The sequence below is a fragment of the Telmatherina bonti genome (assembly GCF_933228915.1).
Source record: "Telmatherina bonti genome assembly, chromosome: 8".
Classification (NCBI taxonomy): domain Eukaryota; kingdom Metazoa; phylum Chordata; class Actinopteri; order Atheriniformes; family Telmatherinidae; genus Telmatherina; species Telmatherina bonti.
The window spans coordinates 34,509,366-34,535,678 of NC_136626.1; the positions used below are offsets into that span (position 1 = coordinate 34,509,366).

Below are 26,313 nucleotides of genomic sequence, written 5' to 3' on the forward strand. Positions count from 1 at the left end.
ATGGTGGTGCCAACCACTGGTTGGGAACCACTGGCGTAAAGGAGATCGCCACTAGAGCTCCGGAAGACTTTAGAAAGAATTCCATCTGCAAAGCTCCAACAATTATTCACCTCAGTTCCTGAAAGCTTACTGAGCATCATCACATGGAAAGGCGATACGACACAGTGCTACACGTGTTCCAGGTTTTTCTGAGCGCGTCGCAGACATCAAGTTCAAATGGAGTGAATATTTGCAAAAAACAAAGCTTTTTCAGTTTGAACATTAAATATTTGGTCTTTGTAGTGTATTCTATTGATTATTGGTTAAAAATGATTTGCAAATCATTGTATTCCGTTAGGGATAGGCTCCAGCTTCCCCGCGACTCTTCATCGGATTAAGCAGTTAGAAGAATGAATGAATGAATGTTATTTACGTTTCCCACCTGTGTATAGGGTGACCAGATCTTCTCTCACCAAATGTGAGACATAGACTGAAAATGTGGGACAATGTGAGATTCCACTCTGCCATGACAAAGTTTTAAAGAAATTAACTTTCTATTCTGCTCTTTGGTAATAAAACTACGAACCAAGCATAATAAATCTGTGATTATAAAGCCTCCCTCTGAGTAGGGCGTTTTTTTGTGCCATTTCACATCATATTCTCTGTCGTGCAACACGGAAAAATGACTGACAAACCCTCTCACAGTCTCCTGGAACAGGTTTAACCCAGGAATATCTGCTGTCCCAGTCTTTGTTGTAACAACACTTTCTCTTCTTCTTCGCTGCGGTCGCCTCCCCGATGATCGATTGGTTTATTTATTTATTTTTGTTAGTGGGTGCACCGGTGCATCCTAGCTGTGCATTAAGTCCCGCCTCCTAGTTTGATTGACATCAGTGTAACTCAAATCAGCAGGCGGTGTGATGTGACAGACGTCAAATATCTTGCCACACAGAATTAGTAAAAGCCAGTTTTGTTTTGTTTGTTTTTTTCCTTCACAAAAGTGAAGACTGGTTGTAACGATGCGGGACAGCGCCCCGTTTTGTGGGACGTGTGGAAAGTAATAGAAATGCAGAACGATCCCGCACAAAGCGTGACATCTGGCCACCCTACCTGTGTAATATTACTTGTTCTTCTTACCAACTAAATGAAAAGAAGTTTAAGGATTTATTGGAAATGATTTCTAGTTCTCGTAGACGTCTCACCAGATGACTGCATAACAAGCAGAAAGATTAAATCTGACATGCCTGACAGTTTCTGTTCTTACAGCTTCGTTTCTTTGCTGTGTGTGTCTGTTACAGCCAGAACGGAGTGCGTACCTTTCACCGTCTTCACAAACACTTGCTTTTCCTTGCTGGGGTCCTTCTCATCCAGCAGCACGCCGTGGAAGATGCGGCCAAATGTGCCTGTCAAACACAAATCAGTTTTTTTTTTATGTCAGCAGAAAGGAAGCCAAAGGTACAAACACTGAAATGTCAGCTTATTCAGAGGCTGCCATGTCTGGCTGATCGGTGGACAGGCTTAGTCCTAATGCATCTTAATGGAAAAAGACATTTGGCCTCCTTTTAGCTGACAAGAGCCAAAACAAAAACAGCTCAGAGGACCATTTAGAAAGTCTAGGTATGTGCTCATCGTCTTCTTTTTTGCTTTAGGATGTCATTTCAGAACATAAACCATCAACGCAAACTTAAAAAAAAGAAAAAAAACTTCAGCCTCGGGGTGAACTGAGCTTTTTGTTTCAACAGGAAAGGAGCTGCAGCATAACAACAGAGTTTATGTGTCTCCCTCCCATCCCGGCCCTCTTCATCAGGCTTGTCTGGACCTGCTGGCTCCACTCCGACTTCAGCCCTCCGACAGACAGACAGTCTTTCATCGCTTTGGTTCGGGATGTCACTACGAGGCTTTGCCTTTATCTGCCGGGTCTTATTAATGCGGACGGACGACGGCACACGAGATAAACGGAAGAAAAAACGCAGGAATGACTGTTGATCATGATTAAACCACCAACACAGCTGCTGCAGAAAGATTCTGCAGAAAGTCATTAGTGGCGCCTGAACGTGTCGTGTTGAAGCGCAGACAAAGAGCAGAGTACACCCCTAAAGTACCACCACCACCACCAGGGCGCCTGCTGGGAAAAGCTGGGTGCTCTGTAGCCAGCTTCTCTGTTCCGGGTTAACGGAGCTGCTCAAACACTTTCTGGTTTGACTGCAGACTCGTCTCTTTGGATTTCACACACATGTGAGATTCACATTTATTCGCTTTGATGTTTGATCATGTTTTTATTGTACGGCTATAGGAGCCAATTTCTTTTAACTGCATTCTCATTGGTGCTGTTAGAGGGCGTTGTATTGTTACCTGGGCAGGTGATACATATAGGGGGAACTCATCACTAGTTGGTTAGATGTTTGGCCTGGAAGGGCAAAAGGTTTTTGTCTGCAGGACGCGAGTAGACGTGTATACACCACAAGATTATTGCAAAGGAATAAAGATGGATGAATCTGAAATAAAGTATCTGAGTGGAAGTCAATCATGGCGAAGCGGCGCGTCAAACCAACTCTCGGGCCAAGCTATCTCAGTAGCTTAGTTTAGACTTAGCTCCTTCAACGGCAGTCTCTCCCGTTGCAATAAATGTGCTTTATAAATAAAGATCATCAGGCAGGTGACCTGGTGGTGATCATATACATCTACGTAGACATATGATGACGATGATGTAAAAGTATTAAAACTACCAGACTGTTTTCCAGCCACATAGAATGAAGTCTGATTACACTTCTGATCGGGAACAAAGTTGTTGTTTTTCTTGTTACGAGTAAAGTATCTCAAGCCTCGTTAACAAGGTTAAAATCGTTCTGAAAGGTTTTACGAGATAAAATTATTTGCATGAAGGTTTGCATGAAGTTTGCAAACCTTCAGTTTATCAGAAATCTGATAAAAAAAACACAAACATTATGTCTTTTTACATGAGATGACCACTTCAGTTGGAAAAAACAGGACATTACTTCCTAAAATCTTTTAACGGGTGAGTGGTGACTTGGCTTGTTGGCCATTTCTGCTTCTTTATGTATGTAAAACTCGACATCTGTTACAAATATGTTACCATCCTCAACATATTTGTCTTTCACGTTGCCAAACCTGTCCAGTTAATGCGTCCACTAGAGGGCATCGCTGAATTCAGAGCAGTTGTTAGCATTAACGCATCACTTTAAAACTGTGGACAACTGTCTAAAAACACCATAAGGAGAAGAAAACCAAAGAAAAAATGGTTTGTTCTCAACGTCTTCTGCGTCGTCTTCCACCTGTTCATCTTCTTTTCTGGTTTGTTCTTTGGCTGGTTGTATCAGCGGTACAACTCAACCCCGTAGTTTCTGGCAGGATCGCGTCTTTCTCTGTATGAAGTGACAGATAGCTAATTCCCGTGGAAACGGATCAAATTACGCGCTTAGCCGACGCAGTAATCCCCACCAAGCTTCTCGTTGAGCATGAATAAACCGGAAACTCGAACTGGTAAAATCAGGGCGACGATCTCCCCGACTGGTTTTAATAAAGTTTATTATATAATTAAAAGATCATGGTTGTCATTTATAAGCCAGGTGTTTATTTATGATACAACATATTAAAACTTTCTAATTCTCATTTAAGAAAAACTACATTTCCTTAGAAATTGACTTTTTGTTGTGTTTTTGTTTTTACATTTTTCTACACGTGTGAGTTTTTCAGGAATACATCATCACACATCTCAGTTTGTTTTTCAAAGAGGTGAAATTACACTAAAGACAAATGAACAGGCTCAACCTACAGGTTCAGAAAAGGAGTATTTCCAGAGTTAAAGCAGGCAAAAATAACACAATCACAGATTTGTTATGTCTGAAACAGACACAATTATCGAACTGTCATTAAACAACTAAATTAGACAACATCTGCAAGCAGAACACCCACGTTTGTTGTCGTTTTCACTCCTTGGTAGCTACTGCATTGTTCATAGTAAACCTCAAAGTGGGCAGATCTCCAGAAACAGAAGTACGGTCTCGTTTGGTGCCATCACAGCAACATAACCGTTTGGATCATCTCCAAAACAAACAAGAAAGCCCCAACAGAAGCATTTATCTCAAAGCACAGCCAAGGAGGGAAAATTAGATATGTTCACGCCTAGAAGTCACGTTCAGAGTTAAACACCTCAGCAGACGTAAACTCTTCAGTTCTTGGCAGGATTTTACTGACAGATGTGATGAGATAAGTTCCCTCTTTTCACAGTATTTCTGTTCACACTTCATCTCCTCTTCAGGTTCAACATGATTTATGACGAGTGTGGTGGAAGATAAAAGACAGAAAAAGAAAAAAAATGCTGAATGAGAAGTTCTCAGAGAGCACAGACCTTCGCCGAGAGATATAATTCTTTTCATGATGAAGAGATTATATTATATATTGACATGAAGCCTCGCACAGTTGCTGCACATTACCATGAGAATCTCCCGTTCCACCTCATCATGATGAGAATCTCCCGTTCCACCTCATCATGATGAGAATCTCCCGTTCCACCACATCATGATGAGAATCTCCCGTTCCACCACATCATGATGAGAATCTCCCGTTCCACCTCATCACCATGAGAATCTCCCGTTCCACCTCATCATGATGAGAATCTCCCGTTCCAACACATCATGATGAGAATCTCCCGTTCCACCTCATCATGATGAGAATCTCCCGTTCCACCTCATCATGATGAGAATCTCCCGTTCCACCTCATCATGATGAGAATCTCCCGTTCCACCTCATCACCATGAGAATCTCCCGTTCCACCACATCACCATGAGAATCTCCCGTTCCACCTCATCACCATGAGAATCTCCCGTTCCACCTCATCACCATGAGAATCTCCCGTTCCACCACATCACCATGAGAATCTCCCGTTCCACCTCATCATGATGAGAATCTCCCGTTCCACCTCATCATGATGAGAATCTCCCGTTCCACCTCATCCTGATGAGAATCTCCCGTTCCACCTCATCATGATGAGAATCTCCGGTTCCACCTCATCATGATGAGAATCTCCCGTTCCAACACATCATGATGAGAATCTCCCGTTCCACCTCATCCTGATGAGAATCTCCCGTTCCACCTCATCACCATGAGAATCTCCCGTTCCACCTCATCATGATGAGAATCTCCCGTTCCACCTCATCATGATGAGAATCTCCCGTTCCACCTCATCCTGATGAGAATCTCCCGTTCCACCTCATCATGATGAGAATCTCCCGTTCCACCTCATCATGATGAGAATCTCCCGTTCCACCTCATCCTGATGAGAATCTCCCGTTCCAACACATCATGATGAGAATCTCCCGTTCCACCTCATCATGATGAGAATCTCCCGTTCCACCACGTCCCAAAGCTGCTCTGCTGGATGTAGATCTGGTGACTGTGGAGCCGTTGGAGGACAGTGAACTCATCGTCATGGTGGAGATGATGTGAGCTTTGTGACATGGTGCATCATCCTGCTGGAAGTTTCCATCAGAAGATGCTACACTGTGCTCCGAAAGGGATGGACATGGTCAGCAGCAGGACTCAGGTAGGCTGTGGAGGTTAAACCAGGTCATGTTGGTACCAAGGGGACCAAAGTGGGACCAGAAAACCTCCCCCCACCATTCCACCAGCAGCAGCCTGAAGCGGTGATCATGACGGCAGGATGGATCCATGTTGTCATGATGTTTCCAGCAGATTCTGATCCTACCATGTGAATGTGGAGCTGAACTGGAGACTCATCAGACCAGCAACGTTTCTCCATCTTCTATTGTCCAGTTCTGGTGAGTCTGTGTGAATTGTAGCCTCAGTTTCCTGTTCTTACTGACAGGAGGAAACCCGCTGTGGTCTTCTGCTGCTGGAGACCATCTGCTTCCAGGATGGACGTGTTGTGTGTTCAGAGATGATGTTCTGCAGATCTTGGATGGAACCAGTTCTTACTGGACTTCCTGTTGTCTTTCCATCATCTCCAACCAGTCTGTCCATTCTCCTCTGATCTTGCAGTAGATCAATATTGACATGAAGATAGAGCTGTTTTTGTTTATTTAAAGATTTTTTTTAAATTTAATTAAAATAACTTCCTAAAAATTAAAGTTCTAAAACAAACAAACAACAAAAAAAAAAAAGAGAGTTTAACTAGATTTACTGGGATCTGCACTGGATCATGTAGGCAGTTGCTCTTTGCTTTATTTTCTGGCTTTGATCCACTTTGGATTTCATGTGAAATCATCAATAAGTTTTATCGTCAGAACATTTTCATTTAATCCATTTTTTCTTCTGCAGATTAAGTTAACTGTGTCAGAAAATCTAAAAAAATATAAAGTGTTTGGGAAATGAAACAGGCTGAATATTTGTTAATAACTACAAAACCTCAGATAAAAGACCAAGAGGAAGCAAAGCTTCAAAAACATCACATGCGACTCGTCACACACTGAATGTTTGTGTCTCTGAAACCCTTTAAATAATGTGGATGTTTATTTTAATGCACAACAAAATAAACATGGAGCTTTGTTTAATAAAAAAATGGAATAAAATGCAGGTTTTGAAGCAAATACCTTCATGCAAGACGTCTTTCAGCGTGACTCTCTCTCTGGAGATTGCAATGTCTTTCACTTTAGCTTTGGCCTCCATTAAGGTCACACTCCTCAGGTCATTCTTCTCTATACGGAGAGACGGGTAACCTGAGGGCAGAAAGACACTCATGTAAATGCCATTTTCACCAAACCGTTGGCCAGTTTTCGTTAATCTGGATTAAGAGAGGTAAAATAGCCGCTGCTGAGTCAGATCTGACAAAAATCCCAGTTTCTGCTGAAACAACAGAAAACTCATTAGAAATAAAAAGAAACACAAGAAATTACAAGAAACTGAGTCAGCAGCACGTATGGTACACTCCTACGCATGTTGCATTAAAGAAACTTCATGCAAAGTCCTGGATTTCAGCACTTCTGTTACATAACATGGCTGCGTACACGCTGTCTTTAGCTGCATGCCTCACCGAGACAGGAAGGAGTTTATGTATGTAAAACACACACCGTTCCTCACACACACAGACCATCTCTGTGTGTACACAGCATATCACTGATGAGAGACAACCCTCTCTGGAGAAACATTAGATCCACCAGGGGATGTAAACATGTAACCTACATCAGCTACACTTCATCCACCTCCAGGAAGCAACCACTTCTCCTTATGAGCCATTCCACCCACACTGCGTCACTAAATGTGAGCGGAACATGAAAGGCCCAGATAAGGTTTTAATTTCAGGATGAACCTTTGAGAGACACGAGACCAGAAGCACGCAGGATGTCGTGTAATTGAGACGACTGAGAGGTTTGTTTACAGTCGCTTTGGCTGTAGATTTAAATCTGTAGCGTGGCATGTAAACAGTGAGCTGAAAGCAAACGCAGTGTGTTAACGCTGCCCCCTCCAGTTCACCTCTGAACACTGTACATCTCCACGGCGTGATAGGAAAGCACAGAAACACTGAGGCATGATGAGAACATGGTTCCACACATGGTAAAACCTTTTTATATGAGAAACGGATTCATTAAATGATGACGTTCAGTTATTCAGACGGCTGACTGATTCCCAGTTCTCTCCAGAAGAAGCAAAAGGAAAACTGTTCCTGGAAAGAAAAACCAACGACAGCCAAGAACTCCATCAGATGTGAGGAAACACCTGCATGCTGGGCACTGGGGTGGGGTGGGGGGGGTCAGATTGAAAAAATATTAAATATCGGGATTTTTTGCTTCACAATTTTAAAACGATTTTTTTGTTTTTAAATAAATAAAAGTAATCCCTTAAATTTTTTTTTGCCATTTTATTGTTTTTTTCTATTTTTTTTTTTTTTACTTGTCTTCTTGGGCTTTATAGCAGCAGAATGATGGTCTGGCTACTGTGTTGTTTTTTCCAAACTGAAATCAAGAAATATGACGAGCAAAGAAAAGTTTTGTGCATTTTTCTTTTGTTTTTAGTCTCTATAAATCAGCAATATCGAAGAATCGTGAGAATCACAATTTAAATCGAATCGGCCCCCAAAAAATCAGAATCAAATCGAACTGGGATGAAAGCATATTGTGACACTCCTCCTGAGCACAGCTCCACAGCGCTGCCGATTCCTGCAGCCAACGCCATAAACAAGCATTCAAGAAGAAATGAGACAACGCGCTGCTGCTGATGTGGTGAAGGATTGACTGACGCTCCTTCAGATTATTCATATCTAGAACAGGAACAACTTTCTGGATTCTTCCATCCAATAAAAAAAAAAAAAACAACGTTCTGGATACAACCATCCAGAACAGGAACAACATTTCATCACTGCAAGCGAACAAACATGCAACATTGTAGCCAAAACACTGTGTATTCATTATCACTTGATCTGTATTCTGATAGAGGATCCGTATCAGATGAATACAGGTCCAGAACAAAGAGACAGAGTTAAAATTTTAACAATGATTCAATGTTTGTTTTTTGTGTTTTTAATAGGACAGAAGTTCCAAAACTGATTTGTTGATAGCCATTTCTGCTTGTTGGCTGCAAGGGTGGATGTACCAGAGGATGTAAAATCTGTGTCGGGCACAAGGGTTAAATTTGTCTTTATGGTCAACAGGACAAAAATGGTCATTAGAGGAGAAAATAAGTCTTCTGAAGACTGCTATAAAACATTACAGATAGATTTTATCTACTTTTCTGCTTCAGTCAACTTCAGTCCCTATAAAAGATCCCAAATATATAATTATTCAAAACTTTTTTATTCCTTTAAATGCCAAACTGATAAAATTATATTGCTTATTTTATCAGAAAATAAGTTCTTCAGATGGAAAAGACACAACATTTAAAAAAAAACCAACTAGTGATTGAATATACTTGAGGTTCTGTGGAGAAAGATGGATTCAGGGCGGTGAGCCAGTTTACTGCAGTTTTCCTCCGAATCGGTGGAAAATGTGGTTAACAGCAACACAACCATTTACAGCGCAGAGTTTAGAGAATATGGACACAATCTGGTTAAAAAGGTGAAGCGTGACAAGAGAAGGACTGAAGAGTGCTCAGACTTTGAACTTACTTTTGGTTTCATGAGGGGGAACACCGGGGTTTTGGAAGGAGGAGGCAGCAAGCTGGAGAATTGGTGCAGAACCAGGGTGATTGTCTGATGGCCAGAGGAGAGGAGGAGAGGAGGAGAGGGGGAGAGGGGGAGTGGGGGAGGGAGAAAGAAGGTTTAATGGAGAGCTCACACAAATTACAACATGACCTGATTGAATGAATTGATGAATGACACAAACACATCCATCCAACCAGGCATGTCTGCAAGTTGGGTAAACTTGCCCATCAGAAGCTGGGTTTAATAAAAACAAAGAAGCAGCTGGTGGTTTGTATAAAAGCATAAGGTCAGACATTAAGGAGAGGCAGGTGGGTCAGATTAATGCACAGGCTGAAGGTGAGATGTGGGTTGTATCCACTAGATGGCGATGATGGACCACACTCTGGCATTAATGGTGACAAGTTTCATTTAGTTGAATGGTACAGATATTTTCATTCATCCATATGACATCATATAAGACAAAACGACTGGATTACATCGCCCACTCGAGATGGAAAGTCCACATCCACAAACAGGAGAGGAGGGATTGGTGAGGAGGAATGTTACTGGTGACCTAAACGACCTGAAGACAACCTCAACTGAAAGAAATGTGACATATTATCTTCCTGTTGAATAAACTAAATAATATACCGTTTTATTGTCTGAATGAGGAGTTTGAATTATTTTCTTTTTACAGGGAATACAAATCATTCTGTAAATGATGCTGATTTAATGTTTGCTAAACATGCTTTATGGGGAGGAGACATGTTCACTGACTGCAGTTCACAAAACACAAACAGAGAGCAACAGGTTTAACTTAAAGCCTAGAATGTTATATGCAGACCACTGACAGATATCACTATATATATATTTTATTATCATCCAGTCACTGGCCATGTTACCAGGACCGCTTGCTAGTATCCTCCTGGATCCTCCTGAGGTGGAACGGGAGATTCTCATCATGATGAGAATCTCCCGTTCCACCTCATCACCATGAGAATCTCCCATTCCACCTCATCATGATGAGAATCTCCCATTCCACCTCATCACCATGAGAATCTCCCGTTCCACCACATCATGATGAGAATCTCCTGTTCCACCACATCATGATGAGAATCTCCCGTTCCTCCTCATCATGATGAGAATCTCCCGTTCCACCTCATCATGATGAGAATCTCCCGTTCCACCTCATCACCATGAGAATCTCCCGTTCTACCTCATCATGATGAGAATCTCCCGTTCCACCTCATCACCATGAGAATCTCCCGTTCTACCTCATCATGATGAGAATCTCCCGTTCCACCTCATCATGATGAGAATCTCCCGTTCCACCTCATCATGATGAGAATCTCCCGTTCCACCTCATCACCATGAGAATCTCCCGTTCTACCTCATCATGATGAGAATCTCCCGTTCCACCTCATCACCATGAGAATCTCCCGTTCTACCTCATCATGATGAGAATCTCCCGTTCCACCACATCGTGATGAGAATCTCCCGTTCCACCTCATCACCATGAGAATCTCCCGTTCTACCTCATCATGATGAGAATCTCCCGTTCCACCTCATCATGATGAGAATCTCCCGTTCCACCTCATGATGAGAATCTCCCGTTCCACGTCCACCACATCATGATGAGAATCTCCCGTTCCACCTCATCATGATGAGAATCTCCCGTTCCACCTCATCATGATGAGAATCTCCCGTTCCACGTCCACCACATCATGATGAGAATCTCCCGTTCCACCACATCATGGTGAGAATCTCCCGTTCCACCTCATCATGAGAATCTCCCGTTCCACCACATCATGATGAGAATCTCCCGTTCCACCTCATCATGATGAGAATCTCCCGTTCCTCCTCATCATGATGAGAATCTCCCGTTCCACCTCATCGTGATGAGAATCTCCCGTTCCACCACATCGTGATGAGAATCTCCCGTTCCACCTCATCATTTTGAGAATCTCCCGTTCCACCTCATTACCATGAGAATCTCCCGTTCCACCTCATCATGAGAATCTCCCGTTCCACCTCATCATCATGAGAATCTCCCGTTCCACCTCATCATGATGAGAATCTCCCGTTCCACCTCATCATGATGAGAATCTCCCGTTCCACCTCATCATGATGAGAATCTCCCGTTCCACCTCATCATGATGAGAATCTCCCGTTCCACCTCATCATGATGAGAATCTCCCGTTCCACCTCATCACCATGAGAATCTCCCGTTCTACCTCATCATGATGAGAATCTCCCGTTCCACCTCATCACCATGAGAATCTCCCGTTCTACCTCATCATGATGAGAATCTCCCGTTCCACCACATCGTGATGAGAATCTCCCGTTCCACCTCATCACCATGAGAATCTCCCGTTCTACCTCATCATGATGAGAATCTCCCGTTCCACCTCATCATGATGAGAATCTCCCGTTCCACCTCATGATGAGAATCTCCCGTTCCACGTCCACCACATCATGATGAGAATCTCCCGTTCCACCTCATCATGATGAGAATCTCCCGTTCCACGTCCACCACATCATGATGAGAATCTCCCGTTCCACCACATCATGGTGAGAATCTCCCGTTCCACCTCATCATGAGAATCTCCCGTTCCACCACATCATGATGAGAATCTCCCGTTCCACCTCATCATGATGAGAATCTCCCGTTCCTCCTCATCATGATGAGAATCTCCCGTTCCACCTCATCATGATGAGAATCTCCCGTTCCACCACATCGTGATGAGAATCTCCCGTTCCACCTCATCATGATGAGAATCTCCCGTTCCACCTCATTACCATGAGAATCTCCCGTTCCACCTCATCATGAGAATCTCCCGTTCCACCTCATCATCATGAGAATCTCCCGTTCCACCTCATCATGATGAGAATCTCCCGTTCCACCTCATCATGATGAGAATATCCCGTTCCACCTCATCATGATGAGAATCTCCCGTTCCACCTCATCACCATGAGAATCTCCCGTTCCACCTCATCATCATGAGAATCTCCCGTTCCACCTCATCATCATGAGAATCTCCCGTTCCACCTCATCATGATGAGAATATCCCGTTCCACCTCATCATGATGAGAATCTCCCGTTCCACCTCATCATGATGAGAATCTCCCGTTCCACCTCATCATGATGAGAGTCTCCCGTTCCACCTCATCATGATGAGAATCTCCCGTTCCACCTCATCATGATGAGAATCTCCCGTTCCACCTCATCATGATGAGAATCTCCCGTTCCACCTCATCACGATGAGAATCTCCCGTTCCACCACATCATGATGAGAATCTCCCGTTCCACCTCATTACCATGAGAATCTCCCGTTCCACCTCATCATCATGAGAATCTCCCGTTCTACCTCATCATCATGAGAATCTCCCGTTCCACCTCATCATGATGAGAATCTCCCGTTCCACCTCATCATGATGAGAATCTCCCGTTCCACCTCATTACCATGAGAATCTCCCGTTCCACCTCATCATCATGAGAATCTCCCGTTCCACCTCATCATGATGAGAATCTCCCGTTCCACCTCATCATGATGAGAATATCCCGTTCCACCTCATCATGATGAGAATCTCCCGTTCCACCTCATCATGATGAGAATCTCCCGTTCCACTTCATCATGATGAGAATCTCCCGTTCCACCTCATCATGATGAGAATCTCCCGTTCCACCTCATCATGATGAGAATCTCCCGTTCCACTTCATCATGATGAGAATCTCCCGTTCCACCTCATCATGATGAGAATCTCCCGTTCCACCTCATCATGATGAGAATCTCCCGTTCCACCACATCCCAAAGCTGCTCTGCTGGATGTAGATCTGGTGACTGTGGAGTCGTTGGAGGACAGTGAACTCATCGTCATGGTGGAGATGATGTGAGCTTTGTGATATGGTGCATCATCTGCTTCCAGGCTGGATGTGTTGTATGTTCAGACTTAAATCTCCTTTCTTCCTCATCCTGATGCTCAGTTTGAACTTCTGGAAGTTGTCTTCATCATGTCTACATGCCATGTAATTGGCTGGTCAGATATTTGCATATAACAAGCAGTTGAACTGGTGAAACTCATGATAAAAAAGGTCGATGAGTGCAATTCTAATGCAACAGGTATATATATATATATATATATATATATATATATATATATATATATATATATATATATGTATATGTATATAGTACTTACTGTAACTGTGCATATGTACATCTAAATTTTCCGACTTGTTTAACAATCATATGAATTCAGAGCTTACAAAGCTTTGAGTTTTATCTAAAAAGCTGCTTTTTTCTTTTTACCTCGAACTGCTGCCTAATGCAAAGCACATGGTGATGCCTTTTACACGTTGCTCAGAAAGTAATCTGTCACAAGGGTAAGGGCAAGTAGAAGCCAGACAGCATCACTGCATGAACTGTGTCCTGAATCTTATGATACTGATCAGGCTAATTAGGTTATTCACAGTTCATTATTACATTTGGGGAAGCATCCGGACTTGCAGATGCCAGTGTTAAAAAAAGAAAACTGGAACACTGAAAGGACTTAAAGCTGTGATCTCCACACACATGAAACTGTCGGTTCCCTTTCTGTCAATGAAAGAAAAACACAGAAATAACTTGAATCTGACAAAAGCAATAATGAATAAAAATTCTATAAAATTAAACAGAAGAAAGTCAGACATTGCTTTTCAACTGTGTTTCAACAGAATTATATAAAAAATGATGAAACAGGCCTGGACAAAAATAACGGTACACCTAGAAAAGAGAGAATAATGCTACCAAAGGGAAATGTTAATCCAAGATGTGTCCACTAGTCAGCATCACAGGTGTCTACAGTCCTGTAATCAGTCAGTGGGCCTACATACAGGACTGCAGGGAGTCACTGTGCTGTTTGGTGTCATGGTGTGTACCACACTCAGCATGGACCAGAGGAAGCAAAGGAAAGAGTTGTCTCAGGAGATCAGAAGAAACATTGTAGACCAGCAAATTAAAGGTAAAGGCTATAAGAGCATCTCTAAGCAGCTTGATGTTCCTGTGACTACAGCTGCACATATTGTTAAGAAATCTAAGATCCATAGGACTGTAGCTGACCTCCCTGGACGTGGCCGCAGGAGGAAAACTGATGATGAATCAAAGAGACAGATCATACGAATGGTAACAAAAGAGCCCAGAAAGACTTCTAATGAGATTAAATATGAACATCAGTGTCAGATCACACCATCTATTGTTGTTTGAGCCAAAGTGGACTTAATGAGAGACGACCAAGGAGGACACCATTGTTGAAAACAAACCATAAAAAAAAAAGAATTTTCCAAACTACATGTTGACAAGCCGCAAAGCTTCTGAGAGGACGTCCTACGGACAGATGAGACAGAAATGTAACTTTTTGCCACATCAGCTCTATGTTCAGATAGAAAAATGAAGCCGCCCCTGCTGTGAAACATTGAGGATCCGTTATGTTCTGTTATGCTGCATCCACACAGGGTGTCTTGAATCTCTGCAGGTACAATAAAATCTCAGTACTATGAAGGGATTCTAGGGAGAAATGTGCTGCCAGTGTCAGACAGCTTGGTCTTAGTCGCAGGTCATGGGTCCTGCAACAGGACAATGAACCAAAACATGCAGCTAAAAACAGTCAAGAATGGCTGAGAGGAAAACACTGGACTATTCTAGAGTGGCCTCTATGAGCCCTGACCTAAATCCTACGCAGCATCTTTGGAAGGATGCTCCCACTGTGGGTTCGGGAGGCAGACTCCCTCCACACCTTTAAAATCGAGCTGAAAACCTTCCTTTTCCATGATTCTTATAGTTAGGATATGAGCATCTCCTGAGTTGGAGTCTGCATGTACAGGACCCATCTGTCCAGGTTCTGCTCATTGCTCTTATAGTTATGGGTAGTCTAGCCAACCTTTACTTATGTAGCAATGGGGATGTTACCTGATGCACTGAGAAGTACCTCGCTCTTTTACACTAATATATTAATGTATAAATATATGCCAATATGGCCATCTCTAACTTATTTCTCCTTTTTCCCGCAGGTCTTCCTGAATAAGTGCAGTTGTACATGTTGATCTGTCTTTCCTGTCGTCTCCACCCCAACCAGTCGAGGCAGATGGCTGCCCTCCCTGAGCCGGGTTCTGCCGGAGGTTTTCTTCCTGTTAAAGGGGAGTTTTTTCCTTCCCACTGTCGCTTCATGCAGCTCAGGATGGAGGATTGGATCCAAGTCATGACTCGATGCAATCAGTTGGTTTCTATTATAGGATAAGTATGAATTGGCTTGAAATTATGTGGATGTGAAGTGTCCTGTGACAACATTGTTGTGAAGTGGCGCTATACAAATAAAGTTGAATGGAATTGAATTAAAGGAGTGAAAACATGGCGTCTGGAAAGCTTCAAACCTGAGACCACTGGAGCAGTTTGCTCATGAAGAGCCAAAATACCTGCTGAGAGGTGCAGGAGTCTCTCTGACATGAACAGGAAACTTGACTGCAGTAATCGCCTCAAAAGGTCGAGCAACATCATCATATTAAGTTAAGGTCCCATTAATTTCAGGCCTGTCTCATGAATTTTTTATATAATTCTGTTGAAGCATGGCTGAAAAGCAACGTCTGACTTTTATTGATAAATTTTACAGATTTTTTTATTTATTATTTTGCCAGATTCAAGTTATTTCTGTGACCACTGTGAGTTTTTCTTTCATCGACCGAAAGACACCAACATGTGTAATATTTGCTGGAATTATTTGTTTTTTCCCCAAAAGAAAGATGAACCGACTGCATCGTGGCAAAGACCAGTTTAAAGGATTGAACTGGTGTTACAGAGCCGGGACTGAGAGAAAAAAAGTCTTACTGGTGACCAGAGCTGCGTTGTTTGGAGTATCAGCCCTCAGGTACTGTGTGGTCTGGGTGGACGGCTGGGACAGGCCCTGCGAGCTGGCACTGTCACTCACACTGCAACACAGACAGGAACAACATGAAAGCTGCATGACAGAAAACACAGCAGCTCAAGGCTGCAGCAGCCACTTGTTGAATTAAATCTTTAGTTACAGCTACTTAGTTTAAAATGAGCGCAGGTAAATGAAGGAATGTGTAAATGACTGCAGTTTCTACTGGTTTAAAGAGACATTATCTAACATTTTCTGTTGTTTACTGGACAAAATCAAAAATCTTCATTTATCTATCGCTATGGTTACAAGATGTTTTTTCAATTTGGAATGAATAATTTGGAATTAAATATTTCAGAATTGACATATTCTCCTGCAAGTTTACATGGAAATCATAATTCTTTATGGAAGTTTGCGTGAAACACGTCCTCACTTAATTCCTCTTTAGAGCGGCGGGTTGGGAAGGGTTCTGATTGGACAGAGGGAGCACGTGACGTATGACGTATACCGGAAATAAACTAAGTTGGCTCCCTGCTTCTCGTCTCTTCAGTCATAACTTGTAAAAACTACATAATAATTATGAGTTTCGCCGCTATTTTTTATTATAAATGTGAAGTAGCAGCTCAACACGAGCATACTACTTCACTTTCTGCAGCAACTAAAGAAAATAGACGACCAAAGAATCAAACAATGCGCGTCATCGGGACAGGACAAGGTAACGAGCATGTGCAGAACGACCGGAATTAACTTAAAGCAATATGGTTTACATGACAGAGGAATTAAATAGTTCAGAATTAAAATGCGAATAAAGCAGTCACTTACATAGGAATTAAGTCCAAATAGACTTTTTCATTAGGAATTAAGTGTTTACATTGTCGTTTTTGTCAATTTCAAGCTGTTTTAACTTTTATTCCGAATTAAAGAGCAATTAAAACTTTCATTGAAGTGTAGAAAATGTGTTATCAATGGTGTATTATGGCTTTCACTGATAATATGACACATTCTACACGTCATATTATATATCCAGAAACATTTTGTTGCAACAGGGAAAATGCAATGTTAGATAGGATCGATTGTGTCATAATGTCCCTTTAAATGCCTGTGCAATGTGTCAAATGTCTTTTTTCTAATTAAGCATGGGTTGCATTACATTATTTGTCATGCTGATAAAACAAGAAGAGAAAGGAATAAAAGTTAAGAGGAAAGAAATCATTATAGAGCTGCTTCGAAGTTGTTTAACCAACCTGTCCTCCATCTCAACTCTCTTCATGCTGTGCAGGTGGAGGATGGCCAGGACGATGGCCACGAGAAAGATAACAATGCAGCAGACGCTCACGCTTATATAGAACACCTGGGTGGAGGTGGTGGGTGTCGGCACTGACAGAAAAAGAAACGCAAATGAAAAACAAGATGCACGTTAAGTCAAAGGCGCATCGTGAAATGTGAGGTTCATGATATCATCCCCACTCCAAAAGCCTTGACTGTGTTGCTATAGTGACAGAAGCAGAGAAAAAGCATGAGGTTAGGGATGTGAAGAAGGAAGAGTGAGTGGGACAGAAACTAGAAGAGCACTTAGAGCTCCTCTGCTCAGGGTCCAGAGTCTGAGAGCTTCTCTTATCCCCTCTAAAAGCCTCAGAGGGCCCCAGGTTCCTCTGGCCTACCCAAGCAGAATGGAGACAAGCCTAATGGCACTCTGTTGCAGGAGGAGTGTAATAAAGCAGGCTGAATGGATCCCAGAAAAACAGGACAGCTGGTAGAAGAGGTGGGGGGAGACAGAAGGCCTCTTTCACATGGAAAGTTTGACTCTGGTGCCACCTGTGATAGAAAACACACGGAGCTGGCAAAGGATGAGAGGTGTAGCAGGAGACGGAGGTCGGGTTACTTACAGTCGGCCTTTGGATATGTGTTATTGTTGAGGGGAATGGGAATCTTTGGGTCAGAATCTATTCCTGTTCACAGAGAAGAAAGGAAAGCGAACTACGTCAACTCCAGTTGGTCCCAGTCTGATCAGTTCAATGACAATCTTCATCAAAACCATAAAGGCCTGATAAATACTCAGTAAAACATCAACAAAACAGAAATAGTGACAGAAATAAGAGCGGTAGCAGCTCCGGCTTGAGTTTCAGCTGTTGGAAGTGTCGAACATCAAGGTATGACGATAAAACAGTCAACCAGCAGCCCAGTGTGTCCTCTGCTGTGGCAGACTGGGGATGTCACGATATATAATCACAACTTCACCAACATCACTAATATTCATTTCCCAATACTATAAATGTAAACAATTACATGAACACTCTTACTGGTCTTCAAATCTTTAATATAAACTCTGGGGATGCACCGATACCGGCTCAGTACCAAGTATGTGTACTCGTACTTGGTATTAATAAAAGTGCATCGATACAACAACCGATATCACACAAGTCAAGCCACCTCGGATGTGTGTGATGACATGCTTCGGACGTGTTTCAAAAGAAATAAATGCCTTGAATGTTAAAATGTGACATTTTTAGTTACACTAAGCTAGATCTTTGTTTCAAAACCACACATTTACAGTTGTGTTTAGGTAAAATGTGCCAAATCAGAATAAAACGTGGAAATAGTTAGATCTGTAATGTTATTATTGTTGTATTGGTGAGGTAATTTCAGAAAGGATGGGTCATTTATTACAACTTAATGAAATCTTACACAGTTATAACAGAAATAATAATCATCGTCACAATAATGTTCACATAAACAGATTTGGTTTCGGCAAATATCAGTATCGGCAGATATTCAAAGTTCAGATATCGGTATTGGATCGGAACTCCGAAAAAGTGGATCGGTGCATCCCTGATTACTTCTGGGTTTCTGTCAGAGAAACAGATGTAGAGGCTTCAGAACCTCCACCTGGACCTGAGAGGCTTCTTTCCAGAAACTTCATTATAAAAGCCTGACTGGAGAATTTCTAAACCCAGTATTACCCAGATGTACTCCTGCTAACACGGCTCCTCTGCAGCTCACACGGACAAAAACAAAGCAACACAAGCAGCAGCATACAAATGTTGTTTAAATTTGCTTACCTGATTCTTTTCTCTTTTACGGATAATTTTATCTTATTAGAAGGATCTTTACGATTAAATCGTTGTGAAATTAAGTAATCGTGACATCCCCAGTATGGACGCAGGCAGCTTGGGTGGTGTGCAGACACGGTGCAGGCAAAATAGATCTGAAGGGTCTAACAACACGAGGTCAACAGATCTTCCCCGTTGAGCTTTAGCAAGCCGACGTTTTGACCCGTTTCAGCAGGAAAAGCAGCAGGAACTCTTTAGATTTCTTACTTTTGTAGCACATTTTCCTCCTCTTGAAGTTGAGCACTGTGTAGTTGTTGGCGCTGTTGGTCAGGTTGAGCTGCATTGTTAAAAATGCCTCTTCATCCACTTTGCCTGAACAGACCACTTCCACCTTGAAGACTGGAGAAAAACCACGATCAGAGTCAGAGAGAAAGGGGCATCTGCCAAGCCGTCCGATTAACACATAATTCCCGGCTTAAAGCTGAAAAAACGAGGAGTTTTACATACATTTGGCAGAATCTATATGTTTGTTTTATTACTATGATGTGAATATATAACAATGTAACGCATCAAAATTAATAAGAAGTTTCAACTGAATGTAAAACATTTAATAAAAAAATTAATATTAATTAATTAATATATATCAATATTTAGGAGCCATTATGTTGTAGTTACTACATATAAAACCTACTTAAAAAACAATTTATTTTATGTGAGGTTAAGTGCTAAGTTGTCATTCACTCTAATGAATCTGAATTTATTACCAGTTAGTGCTGGGTGGTATACCAGTTCATATCACACACTTAGTCATTATTAATGATATTAAATCATGGCATATTACCAAAACCAGACAAGGGACCTTCAGGACATGGGGTCGTGGTGCAGCAGGAAGCTGTTTGAAGGGGTTTTGTCCCTGCCGCACCAGTAAGCATGCAGCTGTGTTACTGGAGATGCTGGGCGGTGAAAATAGACAGGGGGTGGGGGGGTTAAAGACATATTATCCAGTCTATAACTTGATCATAGACTGGATATAAGGGGGGTGTGACTGTGTCATGGGTGACTGACATCTCTCAGACCTGCCTGTAGCTAAGAGCTAACCAAGCCAACCTGGAGCTAAAAGGAGATAACCAGCTAACAGAGGTAAGTGGGTTAAAGCTAAGTCACACTGTTAACCGACTAAAAACCGCAGTTGTTCTACGTTCTGCCTTCTTTAAGTGGGAGATCAGATATCTACCTGTCAATAAAAAGGGTGAATATGCTAAATTTCTAGATTAAATTACTTTTAATCGGGTGAGTTAGAAAAAAATTCACTCCGCCCACAGTTGTCATGAAGATAAACCTGAGCTATAAAACCTAAAATGGATTTTTGTACCAGGCTGTAAACATGTTTATTTCTGCTGTAAAGTTGGTGTTTTTAACATGGGAGTCTATGGGGATTTACTCTGTTTTGGAGCCCCTTGGGACAAATTGTGGCCGGGAAGACGGAAGCCTCAGCTTCTCTGCTTAGACCGCTACGCCAAATACCAAAACCCTGATAAGTGTCAAGAAAATGGATGGATGGATTAATGGGTGGATGGATGGATGAATGGATGGATTAACGGGTGGATGGATGGATGGATGGATGGATTAATCAGTGGATGGATGGATGGATGGATTAATCGGTGGATGGATGGATGAATGGATGGATTAACGGGTGGATGGATGGATGGATGGATGGATGGATTAATCAGTGGATGGATGGATGGATGGATGGATTAATCGGTGGATGGATGGATGAATGGATGGGTGGATGGATTAATGAATGGATGGATGGATGAATGGATGTATTAATCAGTGGATGGATGGATGGATGGGTGGATGGATTAATGAATGGATGGATGGATGGATGGATGGATTAATCGGTGGATGGATGGATGAATGGATGGATTAACGGGTGGATGGATGGATGGATGGATTAATCAGTGGATGGATGGATGGATGGATGGATTAATCGGTGGATGGATGGATGAATGGATGGATGGATTAATCGGTGGATGGATGGATGAATGGATGGATTAACGGGTGGATGGATGGATTAATCGGTGGATGGATGGATGGATTAATCGGTGGATGGATTAATCGGTGGATGCATTATTCAGTGGATGGATGGATGAATGGATGGATTAACGGGTGGATGGATGGATGGATTAATCGGTGGATGGATGGATGGATTAATCGGTGGATGGATGGATTAATCGGTGGATGGATTAATCAGTGGATGGATTAATCGGTGGATGGATTAATCGGTGGATGCATTATTCAGTGGATGGATGGATGAATGGATGGATTAATCGGTGGATGGATGGATGGATGGATAGTAATATATACTACTGGCACACCACCCAGCACGGTTAATAAATATCTCAGGGGAAAAACTAGGTTATGTGATGATCAGATAATTGGAGTGACGGCTGTGGATTGCTGTATTTTATTCAGTTAGTAAATCTCATTTATGTAGCATCTATCAAGATAAAACTCATAAAGGGCTCAACACATAAAAAACAAACAAACCAAAAAAAAAAAAAACAAGGTGAAAGTTGTAAGAGTTTCCAACCAGAAAACAAATATAGGAAGAAAAACATCTTTATTGGACGAGGCAGCGGATAAAAGAAAAGTGTGAATATCAAACAGACCAGAGGGAACTTGGGGAGTCCACCCCTGGCTGGAGATGTTGCTCCATGGTGCGTTCAGGGTCGCAGGGTTCACCACAGAGAATCCGAGCCGGTATTCAACCTTTACAGGAAAATTTATATCATGAGTTTTATTACCTGCATGTATGAACAAGTAGGAAAGCACTGGGAAGATGCTGTACCTTCAACTTGGAGTACCACGTGAAGTAAAGGCTGTTGGTCTCCGTGGGAACAGGCATGTTGAAGGAGAGCGCGTAATGATTCACCACATCATCTCGTACATAGTAGAGCTCTGCATCCAGGCCTGTGGAGGACAGACGGCATTACATTACAGCTGATGACACAGAGGGAAACAAAAGCAGAAAAACAGTCACTTTGGATTAGGAGAAGTTTCCTCTCGATAAAAAGAAACGGACTACACATCTGTTAGCACTTGAGGACTGTTTGCCCCCCCCAAAAAAAAACGTCTGAGGCCACAACGGCAACATGACGATCATTTCATAACCATAAAACAAAGAGGGGGGGGGGCAGGGAAAGAATAGAAATAATTAAAGTAGAATGCACCCATCTCTGCAGTAAATGTAGGATTTAAGCAACACACACCGGAAAGCTCAATATGTTGGCATTTTAAGTGGTTTTTATCTTTTTAAAAAAAAAAAAAAAAAAAAAAAAAAAAAAAGCTTAAAAAATATCCCCCCCCCCCCCCCCCGGCTTTTTGCTGCATGAACAAGTCAAATGTGAGCTGATGAAATCCCTGATTTATCGGGCCTTGAAAGTGTCCGTCTGGCAGAGTGTCTACCAGTCTCAGGATATCCAGTTAAAGGAGACTGAAGAATGCACCCAGTGCTCCCACAATACCCCGGGGCTGTGTCAGAGCTCAAAGAGCTGCTTTGCACCATCTCAAATAAAAACATTCTCAGGAATTTGCCGACTCTGAGAGAAAGCCAGAGTTTCTTCAGCTAGCATCTAACAAGCAAACACGAGACGACTTGTTTTCTTGTGTACTTCTGTTAAAGTTCTCACAAGAGGAATTAAATCAAGTGTTTGGGATATGCAGGGTTAATTAAACAAAGAATTAACCCATATCACTCCACAGCAGTTCTCACCAGAAGTACTGTTAAATTCTGAGATTTTGTATAGAAGTGATGTTAAATATGAAAACTTAACCTTCATCACACTGCATGAAAAATGTTTTTTTCCTTATAAAACTGCATTCTTTTTCATAAACAGAAAAAAATCATGCCTACCTGTTTCAAAAGTACATATCTTTCTTGTTTATTGTTGTAATAAAGAATGAAAAAATACGTTCATAGTGTCTTTTTAGTTGTCTTTTGATTATATTTATTGAAAAACAAAATAACACACACAAACAAAGATTTATTTACAGTTTTCTTTGTAACTTTTTACTGGTGAATATCAGGGGTGCATTCTACCTTGAAATTAAAAGTGAGCAACAGGACTCGATCGTCCTGCTCCGTCTCACTTTGCATCTCTTACTTGGTACGCATCCTGATTAGTCTGGCGGACGAACAGAGCAATGATCTCTTTGTTGAAGAATAACTTAAACATTCCCCTTCAGACACATCATTGTCTTCTAAATGTGGCCGTGTAAGTTCACCAACAGAGAACTGTGTTACTGTATTTCAGCGCAGGTGTGGTGAAGCAGGGACACCTGGAAAACCTGGAGGACACCAGTCTTTGAGGACCAGGATTGGGGATCTCTGACCTAGACTGCTGACTGAGATGCTGGATGGCTACATGCTCTGCAAAGCACCGACAACATAAAGACATGGTGGAGCCAAGAAGTCACGGGAGAGTCAGTGTGCTTGGCTGAGTAGCTGCGTTTAAAGATTCTTTTCACTTCATTCAGCATTATTTGTACTATGTTGGCCCGGAGTTTTCCTGTCTTTGTGTAATCGTTTTATTTAGCAAAGCAGAGGGGGTTTCTGTATCATGAAGCTCACATAGCAAACATAAAAACACAAACATCCAGCAGATACAGAAGAGCACTTTCTGTGGACATCATGTCTCAGAAGCTTTATGATGGAGCACACCGCTATAATTACCTTCCTCATACTCAGCTCTGTGGCTTCCTCACCCAGCACGAGGCCACACCACCTTTACACCTATTAAACTATCCAGCCAGGCGTAAAGGCCTGGAAAGGGGGGACCTTGGCTCAGTTTTCCAAACTCTCATCCCCTCATGAGAGGGGATAGCAACAGGAGCCTGTCAGTGGACACATGGGGAAAAACTGGACAGCTGTGGTGAAGGAAGCTGAATCCATGACCCTTATTCTGCTCACTGGGATGAGATAACAGCACTCCAGTAAGATGTGAACATAACTTAGATGTAGTTGGTGTTTGTACTTATGTAGAGCCTCATCACACTGCTTGCTGGCATGTTGGATAGTAACCGGTTAAATGCTAACAGGAGAGCATGTTTAGACGTCCAGCATGTTGTGTTTAAGGGATTAATTCCTGCTGGACGTTTCCATTTCTGTCTGTAGGTGTCCAGTGGTTAACAAGGTAGAGCTCAGTGCAACACCCACACTGGTCAGAAAACGGTCTGGCACACTGACCGATAGGGCTGTGACTATAAGCATTCGTCCCGGTTCGATTAGGTTCCGATGTTTTGGGTGCCGATTCAATTTAAATTGCGATTCGCGCAATTGTCTGATATTGTCGATATTTGTAGATTAAAAATAGATTTTTTCATTTATTTCATTTTCTTTTTTTTCTTTTTTTTTTATTATTTTGATTAATAAAAAACAACACAGTAGCCAGACCATCATTCTGCTGCTGTAATGTCCAAGAAGACAAGTAAAAAGATCAATAAAAACAATAAAAATGACAAAAATTTTACTGTGGATTATTTTTATTTATTTGAAAACAAAATCAATTTTAAAACTGTGAAGCAAAAAATCCGATATTCAATTATTCTATTTGATTTTCCCACCCCTACTGACCGGGGAAGAGAATAAACATCAACTCTGAAAACTCTCAGACATCCCTGCATATTATTGTCTATGTAAAATTACATGTAAAAACTGAAGCTTTTAACCCCAGTAAGCATGCCGACGTGATGTTTTCAGCCTCAGCTCATGATTATGAGGCTAAAATGAAGTATAATGAATGTATGAATAGATATAGCAGCATAAAGAGCAACCACAAGAAGAAAACAGGAGTTATTTAAGAAAGGAAGTTTATCTGTCATCATTTCTAGATCAAAATAAAGGTCTGTTAACAACATGGTAGTGATAGTTTTTATGATAAAAATGTAATAAATAATGGTGTCGGATTTACCATATAAACACTTCATGTTGGTGAAATGTAAACCTGAAGGGGACAGAAAACGTCTGTGGATCACCTGAAGAGTCAGATATCCATCACAGTTTACATGAACGTCCTGGTGAAATGAGCCTTGTGATTATAAAATCATGAGAATGGACTGAACACAAAGATTCCTGGTATAAATAAAAGCTGAACTGGGATCTACAGTCACATATCAGGATTAAGATGTGCAGCCTGTAACATCCACAGTGGTTTTAGTCAACATGTTGTGTTTCCTACAAGCTCTGGATCACATTGCAGACATTGGAAAAGGGAGAACAAAAGGTGGTAGTCGCCAGGTGGCAAGGTTCAGGACAGATATAACAAAGACGCTCTTGTACGCACAGTCCCCACTCTAAAGCCTCCATCCCTGAGTGCTGCCGAGATCTGCAGCCTTTCACTGGAGAGATACTGCTCACGTTAACCAGAGGAGAGACAATCAATCATCTGGGAAGTCCACATAAAGCTATAACAGCACAATAAAACTTCTTTATAAGGTGCTAAACATAGCAGCAAAGTTACAACAGTAAATAAACTTTAGACTAAAATAATGTAAAACAGGGCAGAGTTTTATTTAATGAATAAATAAATTCAATCAGAAATAAGAAATTTTATCTGATAATGGCAATAACAACAACATGGTACCTATTAGGGGTGGGAAAATCTAATTGAAAAATCGAAAATTGGGATTTTTTTGGTTCACAATTTTAAAATCGATTTTTTTTTTTTTTGTTAAAAAAATCAATTTTTTTTGTCAAAAAAAAAAAAACCAAACAAATTTTTTAAAAATAAATAAAATTAATCCACTATGAAATTTATATCATTTTTATTGTTTTTATTGATCTTTTTACTTGTCTTCTGGGCATTATAGCAGCAGAATGATGGTCTGGCTTCTGTGTTTTTTCCTCATTGAAATCAAGAAAAATGCCGGGCAAAAAAAAACATTTTATACATTTTTTTGGTTTTTAATCTACAAAAATCAGCAATATTGAAGAATTTTCAGAATTGCAATTTAAATCAAATCGGCACCCAAAAAAATAATAATTAAATTGGGACAAAAACATATCGTCACAGCCCTAGAGTTTATCTATAAAAACCCCTCCCAACAACTTGAAGCATAAAACCCAGAAAAGAAGGATCAAGGCGGTCAGATTAGCAACACCAGAGTATATATAAATATGTTCATCAGACATTTTGAAGAGGATTTAAAGGTATCAGAGCCACTGTGTTTAAAAATCTGTTTTAAATGGTGTTATGAAGCACCGTTTAACGGACCACCGGCCGCCGCTCTTGTTTCCGAGTC

At 41.5% G+C, this 26,313-nt stretch overlaps 1 protein-coding gene across 4 annotated transcripts in view; it reads right to left on the reverse strand.

The window, feature by feature from the left end:
- ryk (receptor like tyrosine kinase) overlaps positions 1 to 26,313 on the reverse strand; it is a 64,119-nt gene that overhangs the window by 18,987 nt on the left and 18,819 nt on the right. The window contains exons 2-10 of one of the 4 annotated variants that reach the window (XM_079244484.1): positions 21,863 to 21,984; positions 21,684 to 21,783; positions 19,279 to 19,410; positions 17,848 to 17,910; positions 17,206 to 17,338; positions 15,928 to 16,028; positions 9,056 to 9,139; positions 6,549 to 6,674; positions 1,296 to 1,382 (exon numbers count right to left, since the gene is read on the reverse strand). In XM_079244484.1, coding sequence (XP_079100610.1) covers positions 1,296 to 1,382; positions 6,549 to 6,674; positions 9,056 to 9,139; positions 15,928 to 16,028; positions 17,206 to 17,338; positions 17,848 to 17,910; positions 19,279 to 19,410; positions 21,684 to 21,783; positions 21,863 to 21,984 — 948 coding nt within the window. The remainder of the gene's footprint in view (positions 1 to 1,295; positions 1,383 to 6,548; positions 6,675 to 9,055; positions 9,140 to 15,927; positions 16,029 to 17,205; positions 17,339 to 17,847; positions 17,911 to 19,278; positions 19,411 to 21,683; positions 21,784 to 21,862; positions 21,985 to 26,313) is intronic. The other 3 variants (XM_079244485.1, XM_079244486.1, XM_079244487.1) reach the window with 3 other exon arrangements.